The sequence below is a fragment of the Oncorhynchus gorbuscha genome, linkage group LG03, assembly GCF_021184085.1.
Source record: "Oncorhynchus gorbuscha isolate QuinsamMale2020 ecotype Even-year linkage group LG03, OgorEven_v1.0, whole genome shotgun sequence".
In the NCBI taxonomy this organism is placed as follows: Eukaryota; Metazoa; Chordata; class Actinopteri; order Salmoniformes; family Salmonidae; genus Oncorhynchus; species Oncorhynchus gorbuscha.
The window spans coordinates 74,646,585-74,657,816 of record NC_060175.1 but is presented as its reverse complement, the minus strand read 5'-3'; the positions used below and the strand labels follow the sequence as shown (position 1 = coordinate 74,657,816).

At 41.2% G+C, this 11,232-nt stretch overlaps 1 protein-coding gene across 7 annotated transcripts in view; it reads right to left on the bottom strand.

The window, feature by feature from the left end:
- Positions 1-9,990, bottom strand: part of LOC124031898 (sterile alpha motif domain-containing protein 11-like) — an 84,227-nt gene extending 74,237 nt beyond the window's left edge. The window contains exons 1-2 of one of the 7 annotated variants that reach the window (XM_046343694.1): positions 9,241-9,990; positions 7,980-8,071 (exon numbers count right to left, since the gene is read on the bottom strand). In XM_046343694.1, the coding sequence (XP_046199650.1) occupies positions 7,980-8,071; positions 9,241-9,694 (546 nt within the window). In that variant the 5' untranslated portion in view covers positions 9,695-9,990. Of the gene's footprint in view, positions 1-6,191; positions 6,388-7,979; positions 8,072-8,956; positions 9,067-9,240 lie in introns of those variants that run through there. The other 6 variants (XM_046343693.1, XM_046343692.1, XM_046343696.1 and 3 more) reach the window with 6 other exon arrangements.
- Positions 9,991-11,232: the final 1,242 nt, after the last annotated feature.

The window sequence follows — 11,232 nt, the reverse complement described above, 5'->3', positions numbered from 1 at the left end:
ATGCACACACACAGACAAGAAAGGAGAAAGGCAAGGTATATAGGGGCTCTGATTGAGGCCAGACACTTCACTCTTCCTGTCAATCTCTGGTCCTGTCATCTAGCCTCTTACTGATAGTGCAGGCTAACACAGGCTAATGGCTAATTCACTTGCTAATGGCTAATTCACTGGCGTAATGGATCATTGCAGACGGAATTATTCATAGATTTATAAAGTGGCTATGTTGAGTGTGTGTGTGTGTGTGTGTGTGTGTGTGTGTGTGTGTGTGTGTGTGTGTGTGTGTGTGTGTGTGTGTGTGTGTGTGTGTGTGTGTGTGTGTGTGTGTGTGTGTGTGTGTGTGTGTGTGTGTGTGTGTGTGTGTGTGTGTGTGTGTGTGTGTGTGTGTGTGTGTGACAGAGGGAGGGAGTGTGTTACAGTACTTGTAAGCCTGCCAATAAGTTGCACTTTTAGTATTGATTGCTAACACTAAGGCTACCCAAAATGCAAGGCCCCTAGGGAATAAGCAAATCATTAGAGACTCGGTTATTCTCTAATTTGGCCAATTGACTAAGAAACACACTAGAGTCCTGAACCATGCATCGCTCCTTCCCTAAAGATGGATTCTGTGGTTGCCATGGTAGCATAGCCTTACTGCCATGTGGGACACACACAGAGACCCAAACACACTGCACACACACACTGCACAAATACAGCACAAACACACTCACGCAAATACATACACACATTTGTGCAAACGCATGCGCACACACACACACACTCCAACCCCCTGCAGGGAGTGAGCTGTTCAGAGACACAGAGGTGTCAGCCCTGCTTATCCCCAGCATCACAGTGGCACTCAGCCAATAGAAAGTCCCCAACAAATGGCCATATCAAAGCAATAACCAAGGGTGCGTTCAGCAGGATGCAACGTTTTGGAACGTTCAAATATAAATATCCTATGTAGAACAAACATGGCTCTCCGATGTAGAATAAGGAATCACGCCGACTCTCTTCACGAAATTTCTATCTGCAACGTTCGAGAACGTTTTGCAAGTGAACATCGCCATGCTTCGTACAATATCTACAAAAACTTATATTGGTATTGTACTGGTAACTTTCTGTTCTTCCTGTCTTATATATAAGAAAGGCACTAATATGGATCACTCCCTAATAACTACTGACTCTAGTCCACATATCAAATGAATGTCTACTGCTACGCCTTGGCAGTGTCACACTGGGTTACAAGCATTTCGCTACACTCGCATTAACGTCTGATAACCATGTGTATGTGACAAATAAAATTGGATTTGATTTGATTTGGTTACTATGTGCAATACATTGAAATATGAACAGAAATCACACAGAAAATCAGATTTTGAAATGGGAACCTATGGCTCTTTGAGTTTCAACCACCCTAGAATGACTGTTGTTGGAAGCAGGGCTGTGTAATAATAACGACAAAGAGTCATCTCCCCACAGCCCCCTAACATGGATCTGCGTGTGTTTACGTGGTTGTGTGTTTACACACACGTGTGCTAGCGTTTGTGTGTGCAAGTGTGTGCATCTGTGCATATTCACATACTTTCCCACATTTTGTTGTGTTACAGCCTGAGTTTATAATTGATTACAATTAGATTTTTTTTGTCACTGGCCTACACACAATACCCCATCATGTCAAAATGGAATAATGTTTTTCTAAATTTTTACTAATTAATTACAAATACAAATCTGAAATGTCTTGAGTCAATAAGTAGTCAACCCCTTTGTTATGGCAAGCCTAAATAAGTTCAGGAGTAAACATTTTCGTAACAAATCACATATTAATTTGCATGAAAGCACAGTATTTAACATTATTTTTGAATGACTACCTCATCTCTGTACCCCACACATACAATTATCTGTATGGTCTGTCGATCAGTGAATTTCAAACACAGATTCAACCACAAGGGAGGTTTTCCAATAACTCGCAAAGAAGGGCACCTATTGGTAGATGTGTAGAAATACAAATAAAAGCAGACATTGGACTATCCCTTAGAGCATGGTGAAGTTATAAATTACACTTTGGATGGTGTATTAACACACCCAATCACTACAAAGATACAGGCATCCGTCCTAACTCAGTTGTCAGAGAGGAAGGAAACCTCACCATGAGGCCAATGGTGACATTGTTGTTGTGGTGACATTGTAGTTACTCCACAATACTAGCCTAATTGACAGAGTGAAAAAAGGAAGCCTGTACAGAATAAAATATTTCCAAAACAAGGCACTGAAAAGAATACTGCAAAGAATGTGGCAAAGTGATTACACTTTGGTCCTAAATATGAAGTGTTATGTTTGGGGCAAATCCAATACAACACATTACTGAGTACCACTCTACATATTTTCATGCATAGTGGAAGCTGCATCATGTTATGGGTATGCTTGTAATGGTTAAGGACTGGGGATTATGTTTTTGATAAAAAAGAAAACGAATGGAGCTAATCACAGGAAAACCTGGTTCAGTCTACTTTCCACCAGACACTGGGAGATGAATTCACCTTTCAGCAGTACAATAACCTAACATACAAGGCCAAATCTACACTGGAGTTGCTTACCAAGAAGACAGTGAATGTTCCTGAATGGCCTAGTTACAGCTTTGACAAAAATATACTTGAACATCTATAGCAAGACCTGAAAATGGTTGTTGAGCAATGATCAACAACCAATGTGACAGCGCTTGAAGAATTATGAAAATAATAATGGGCAAATGTTGCACAATCCAGGTGTGGAAAGCTCTTAGAGACTTACCCAGAAAGACTCACAGCTGTAATTGCTGCCAAAGATGCTTCTACAAAGTGTTGACTCAGGGGTGTGAATACTTGTGTAAATGAGATATTTCTGTATTTTATTTTTAATAGTTAATTACAATTTCTAAAAACAAGTTTTCACTTTATCGTTAGGGGTTATTGTAGGTAGATGGGTGAGAGACAACAATCAATTAAATCCATTTTGAATTATGGCTGTAACACAACAAAATGTGGAATAAGTCAAGGGGTTTGAATACTTTCTGAAAGCACTGTATGTATGTGCGTGCGTATATGTGCATGTGTTTTGTTCTTTCTTGCTCTGTGGTCAGGATGCATGAGAGGGGGGGAGGCCCCTGATTGGAGGTGCTCTTTACGAGCTGGAGGTAGAGAGTGTACTTTCCTCCTGGCCTCCGCAGGTTCTGCTGGAATAACAGAGCACAGAAGGCCCGGTTCTCCCTGGAGCACACACACGCACACACACACACCACTTAACCCTCTCTCAAACAGCGACCACACACACCGGGTGTATGAAGAGCACAATTCTACAGAGCAGTTAAACGCAGGAGCTACAAGCAAAACATTGGCTTTATTTATGTTCTATTTTATTCATGTATGTCTTACCTCAACAGTATAACCTCAGTATATCAAATACAAGCAGACAAACCAGAGATTTGTCAATTATACAATGGGTGGGTTTAATCTTGAATGCTGATTGGTTAAAACCGCATTCCAGCCTGTGTCTTTTCCATAAATTACCGCTGGCTAAATCTATGACGTTATACTGCCTATTTACTCTGTTCCATCTGACTGCGCAATCCACTGTCTCATCAGCACAGCCAAGCAATTTATAAACTTGATCTCCACTATAAAAAGCATCAAAACATTATCTCACATTTATTTTAGACTAACATTTCGTTTTCAACAGCGGAGATTTATATACACTTTGCTCTCTGTCTCTCCGACATTTGCAACATTGTTTCAATATTCAAATTGGATCTTCATCTGTCCCATAGTAATGGACGTGTTGGGATGAGACAGACAGACAGGCAGCGTTTCTCAGACAGTCCGAATCATGAATCAACTGCCATCGTTTTTATGGACATATACAAAGAAATGTCAATTGAAAAAAAGGTCCGTTTGAAGTGATTGTGTTAGCGGTGTTGTTGGCTAGCTCCTCTGAACAACAGTCTTTCCAGCTTCAGTTTGAAGTGATTGTGTTAGCGGTGTTGTTGGCTAGCTCCTCTGAACAACAGTCTTTCCAGCTTCAGTTTGAAGTGATTGTGTTAGCGGTGTTGTTGGCTAGCTCCTCTGAACAACAGTGTCCTGACAAGTGAGCACATTTTATATGCCAGGCTATATCGCACCTCATTAGCTCATTGTTATGGATGTATCCAAATAAATGTCTCTAGAAAACAGCTTAAACAAACGCAAGTGCAGCTACTTTGCTGTTATTCTGGTTGCACTTTTTGACATGACTGTAAGTTAGCTGTAGTTGTCTAGCTAGCAAGCAAGGGATACAAACGTTGCCAGCCAGTATGGCAATGGAACATTTACAACGAACCACTCGGTCACGTCCATAGATACAGAACTGAAAGACTGAAAGACTGGGTCACGTCCATAGATACAGAACTGAAAGACTGAAAGACTGGGTCGCGTCCATAGATACAGAACTGAAAGACTGAAAGACTGGGTCACGTCCATAGATACAGAACTGAAAGACTGAAAGACTGGGTCGCGTCTCTAGCAACCGAACCGATAGAACGAACGACCAGCTGGCTTGGGTAGCAACCCCAGATTTGTGTCGGGACTATATCTCGTGGAAGGATGAAATAGTATGAACAAATTCATCAAAATATATATTTTATACCAACATTATTTGAGTATGTTGGTAACCCGTTGTATAAAAGTGATAATGCCCTCGAAGCCGGTGTTTGGAGGATTTATTGACATGGTTTGCCGGACCTCGACGAACAACACCCGTGCCAATATATCCTCCAAACACCGGCTTCTCGGGCATCATCACTTTTGTCTCATCTACAGTACACACAGTGTTTCAATGGTGACAGTAACTGTAAACAAAACAGTATACTTTATTATAGGCCTAGTATGGTAGAGCATAACACAAAACAATGAAAATGGCTCAAAATTGTTACAGTGTGAATATGTTCAGTTGCTCTGTATTAGTGTGGTGTGTGCGCGCATCTCACATGTGTGCGAGATCATTTTCTATGCCAGGCGGCTGGGTCGTTGCCACACTCTCATCACCGAGAGAGTGCTAGTGTGTACCATTCGGCGGAGGGCGGCACGGGGGAGGAAGACGCCGAGACAGGCGAGACAAGCCCCGCAGCCTTCCCTTCTCCTCCACACCTCTCATGAACCCGCCGACGCTATGTGCTGTGTGCTTGCGTTTGTTATTCACTAGGGTAGCCTCTTTAGCTCTACCTCCCGAGAGAGAGAGAGAGAGAGAGAGAGAGAGAGAGAGAGAGAGAGAGAGAGAGAGAGAGAGAGAGAGAGAGAGAGAGAGAAACTGGGGAAAACTATAGGTTGTGGTACAGGCTTTTTCAACCTGTACCACTTTCAGCTACTTGAATGCCAAACAGGAGGCTGTCTACAATGTATTACCTTCTGCTGTGCCATGGATGCTATAAATAAGATGATAAGGTGTTCATTTGTGAGATATAGGTAAGCCTACAATGTGTTTTTCAGCAGTAATTTCAGATCTGTTGAAATCCCAGCCATGGTTTGTGAAAACAATTCACCGGAACCTGCACTGCTCATAAACAATAGATAGAATATAACCAACCATCACAAGTCATCAGACAAGCACGTCTGTAGAGAAAGGCCTGCCATTTCTGGCTAAGCAAACAACAGGCACTGACAACAAAGAGGTGTGCACACTGCTATAAACAGTACGATTACAATAGGCTTTTGTATCAGGACTCAGAAAGCCAATTCCTGGCAAGTTACTTGAGTCATGTCACTCTATGACTGTTAATTTACTGTCAGTAGAATTGACAAACATTTTTTTTTAAGAAAGACAATTTGCAGACAACCCGACAATATTTATTGTGCCACTGTTCAGCTGCAGTATGACATTTTATGTTAAATTCCCCCCAAAACGAATTTACTTATGTATTCTCTCCGAACTCTCTTTTTAGTCAATGCATTCCATTTGTAATTTTGTTTTCCGTGAACCCTATGTGGTAGTAGCGTATATCTGTATTCTTGGCTGTGAAAAAAAACGTCACCAGTTTACCTGTATCACTCAAACGCTTCCTGCTTATCTAAACCGCTTTTGCCTTGCGTGCCTCACAAACAAAAATCAGCAGTAGCCACGCTCAGTAGCTCGCTAAGCCCCTTACACCCTCAAGATTAGAGCTTTGGAGCGATGACAGATGCACTCCGTAGTGATAAAAAAACACACACACTGCACCTGTGTGAACAGATTCGGCGTCGGCGAGTCGGCAACGGTGAGCCAGCGACGTGCTCGCTCAAAGCCAGCACACTGGCGCAGACACCACACCTATGACGCCTCACAACCTGCATGGCATAATTCCATTAGCTCAGATGTACGGGGACGGCATGGAAAACACAGCCCAGTGAAACAGCTAGTAGAGGAACATCAGCAATGGACAGAAGAGCCACGAGAATGAGATCAATCTAGCAAAAGGGAGCCTGACTAGTCACCCATTCATATTACTTATTAACTTGGACTAGAATTGTGCCATTCAATCTCGGCTTCCTGTTGTGGTTTGAGCCCGTGGTTGATTTCAATGTTGTGTATATCTGTGAATAATGACATAACGAAGTGCATACTCAACCAACAGAACGAAAACTTCAGGCCAAGCACCATGCCCTCATATGGTGTTTTTCCCCCTTAATAATATCGCAATCAAATTTTACCAGTTGAACGTAAACACACATATAATCATTTTTTGTATTACAATTCTTCTGAAATATTGTATTAAAATATGAACATACACACATACAATTGTCTGTAATGTCCCTCAGTCGTGCAGTTCATTTCAAACACAGATTCACTACAAAGAGACAGGTGTCCTAACTCAGTTGCCGGATCGGAAGGAAACCACTCTGGGATTTCACCATGAGACCAATGGTGATTTTAATAAAACAGTTACAGAGTTTAATGGCTGTGATAGGAGATTACTGAGGATAGCTCAACAACATTGTAGTTACTCCACAATACTAACCTAAATAGAGTGAAAAGAAGGAAGCCTGTACAGAATAAAAATATTCCAAACCATGCGTCCTGTTTGCAATAAGGCACTAGATTAAAACTGCTAAAAATGTGGCAAAGAAATGAACTTTATGTCCTAAATGCAAAGTATTATGTTTGAGGCAATCCAACACTACATATTACTGAGTACCACTCTTCATATTTTCAAGCATGGGGTTGGCTGCATCATGTTATGGATATGCTTGTCATCGACAAGGACTAGGGAGTTTTTTAGGATAAAAAGAAACAGAATAGAGCGTGTGAAAAATTAAGTGTGTGTGTGAGGGAAATAAAGTAGTGATGGAAATTTCCCAATTTTTACCTAGGCAGTTGTACATATTTTAAGAGGCAATTCTACACAATGGAGATTAAAATTTGGGTTCACAGAAATTGAACAGTTCCCACAGGCAAAATCCTAGAGCATAAACCTGGTTCAGTTTGCTTTCCACCAGATACTGGGAGACAAATTCCCCTTTTAGCAGGACAATAACCTAAAACACAAGGTCAAATATACACTAACTAAGTTGCGAACTAAGACGACATTGAATGTTCCTGAGTTTCCAAGTTACAGTTTTGACTTAAATCGGCTTGGGAATCTATGGCAAGACTTGAAAATTATCAACAACCAATTTGACAGAGCTTGAAGAATGAAAAAATAATAATAATGTGTTAAAATTGTACAATCCAGGTGTACAAAGCTCTTACCCAGAAAGACTCACAGCTGTAATCACCCAAGCATTGAGCATTATAGACCAATATTATTCTGAATAAATTCTGTCACAAAAGGTAGATTGCTTAAGACCAATGCTGCTTACTCTGTGTCTCAATAAAAGTCAAATGTAGTTTAGAGCAAGCTTTTAGCCCAGTCGTCATCAACAGACAATTGGAATCAGCAATGCAACATACCGTTTTGAACCAATGATAAAGCAAGGAAAACAGATGTAAGAATTGAAGTGCTGATGAAACCATAATCTTACCACTGGAGACGAAATTCGACACCCAGGGCAATCACAGATTGGGGGATGTACCTGTAAGATTCCTTTGGACATAAGGGTCTTTAAACTTTTCCCTGAGAGAGAGAAAGAGTGAGAGAGAGAGTTAGAACGATGTATAATACATAAATAAACCATACTTATACAGGACCCGTTGATATCAGCAACTTTAAATCAATGACATGTAATAACCTACACATGGAGGTGATTACAAATGACAGGACCTTCAAGAGCCTTATATAGGACAATATATTTGTCTAGCGAACATATGTCAACAGAGTCTACGCATAAACAACAATAAAACAGTTTGTGCAACACAAAACGTGGATAATTGTTGAATAATAACTCAAACACAAACATTACATTTGGAATTGCCAGTTTTTCAAACTAAATGACCTAGTTTCACCGATGAGTTCTAGTTGAGCCCCCTGTGTTAAGATACATGACAGTAGGCTATTGTCATTGTATCTAATTTCAGATATGAAACTATCTTTTATCCGGCTAGCATGTTTTGCCTGAGGGCAACACCCTTTCCCAACAGAACTTGGGGTGAGGTTCTAAAATAAGTGCGCACGCGGCCAGCGCAATAACCGGTAATTATTAAAATAGGCCCAAAGTTAGTCAATAATATCAATTGTTCTAGTAATAAATCAATTAATAAACATCTTTTGGTACGTTTGTTTTGTCTGAGCCAATGTATAACTTTTGAAACCAAAATAGTAGCCAGCCAATAACATCATTATTTTGGATAGTTGCAACGCAAACATAATCTACCCAAAATAACCAAAAGAGTAAGGAATAACCTAAAACTTCAAGTCAAATAATTTCGTTCCCTGTCTCTAACATCGTTCTGGTCTTTTGACATGTCAACACCCATTTAGCCTTCTGTTATACCCAATACTCAACGGAATGATACCCGCAACGTCTATCAACTGCCATATAATGTTTAAACAATTCTGTACCCAAATATGAACGTTTTTCACCTTAGTCCACGACTCCTTACGCCCCGTTTTGCGAATGGTCGCTGCCTGTGAAGATACAGTGAGGGTATGTGCCTTTTCTCATCTCTCTTCTTACGCGCTGTAGTTAGTGTACTGCTGAGTAACCCTTTAACTACGAAACGCAGAACCAAACCAGGGAAACCGAATTCCCACTCACCAAACAATGACAAAAACCTTAAATTTGGTATCCTCCTCAAAATGAACATACTTTAAAAAAGGTATACATAATGTTTTATGTTTCCTACCTTTGTGCCGTATACTTCGTTTCCAATCTTTGGCGGTTTCCCTTCCACTGACAAACTGGAACTCATTCGGGGTGAGCCACTCGCCCCGGTATTTGATTGAGGGTCCCTTACTACCTTGGCACAGTTTGTTAATGTATAGTAAAGCCTTGTTCTCCCCGCACTCCACCTCGATGCATGGTTCCCCGTTCTCAAAAAACGGCTGAAAGTCGGGGATGGAGGAAAACCTCTCCAGCATTAAGTCGTCCGGGTGATGGTGAAGGTGCTGGTGATGCAGTGCCGAGTCGTGAAGCCCCAAGTACAAGCGGTGATGTCCGAAAATATGGTCGTACTGCGGTGGGTGCGGGGTCACCACAGTGATAGCGGTGTCATTTAAAGGGGCCAGGTATTCGGACTGGTTGAAGGCAGCCAATGCCAATACGTCCCCATCCAGTCTCTCCTTTTTGATGGCAGGCATGTTTACTGGGAGCGAAGCGCCGGTAACAAGTGATTAGCAGCTAGCCCGAGCCAACTTGTGAGTCCTTTTTTCGGAGTTGGTCAGCCGTCCCAGACTTGAAGACGAGCCACTTTGTTTTAGGCAGGGCTCCGGTGTCGCTCTGTGACAGCGGTCTGTTGAACTTCCCCGACAGATTGCCATTCACTAGTTTCCAGTTCTCTGTAGTCGCCGCGCTCTCTGCCGCCACACTCCACCACTCACCACTCGCATGACGGTTCTCGCCGCGCTCCTGCCTACCACCCGCGCTCCTGCCTACCACTTTTAATCGGACTTGCGCTACTAATACCTGCTACGTTGGAGTGGTCATAACTTAGCCATGGACATCACGTTATGCACAATGATCATTGACACTTCCCCACATCTCTTCAGTTTAGTATTTTCTAAACAGCAGGCCTATTGTTATGATGTTGGTTTCTCTTATTTTACCTGCCTTTATTTATTGCAATTAACAGGTTTACAGTCATTGTGCCTTCCAATATGCTGGCATTACGCAAGACGGTTTCTACCTGAATAATAAACAATACTTGGCTATGCAACGTCTTGTTTGATGTATTAGAAGTAGTACAAAAAGATGCAGGTATAGGCTCCTTTGCTTACATACTTTCCATATGCCATAAAACTAGAGCCTATGGCTGTCTGAGCATTGCAAACTTCCCTATTTTTTAAGATATTTCAAAGTATTTTCGTGGAACAAATTCAACTGATGGGACGTTTGAAATAGTTGTGTTTTAACCCTGTGTAGGCTATATCGTTAAAGTCACGGTGAAGTTCACAGACCCAGACCAAACAAGATTTGCACTCTCCGCCGCTTCTCAACTTGGCCCATTTAAACAGCCGAGGTTTTGCGAGCGCGAAAACTTGAAGGGGGGTGCGCGACGGACGTCATTAATTGCGCAAAATATAGCCTAAACACAGTCACATATTCCTGACACATACTGTAGCCTACGGATTATAATAATTCCCTATTCTTAAATGATTATAATATTCATGTTCATATATCAGCAGGTCCATATAGCCTACAACAACAATACATATTGAAACAATACAATTCAATTTTCTGTTGATGGTTAGACCTACCAAGGTAGGGATACATTTTTTGATAGGCTACGCTAACATAGAAGTAGACCCTATTGTCTCGCAACAACAAGCAAACACGCACAGGCCTATAGATTATATTCCATTCAATTCAACAACAGCTCATATATGTTCATTATCTTTCATTTGTATTTGCTCATAGTTCTACCCTTCACAACCTCTGAGGTTCAGAATGTGGCGGCGGGTGTTCTCTGTTGTGCCCTCAGTGCTTGAAGTCAATATTTGTCTTGTACTCTTTGTAATCATCTACTGTAATAATCACTCTCCTTCGAGAAAAACCATGGTCATTTTAAATATCTGGAAGGGATATTTTAAAGAATAGAATAATTTATTCATAACATTTGTTCAGTCAAAATATCAGCAATTTCTCAAAACCTGACTGCATTTGTGAAACTTCAAATCAA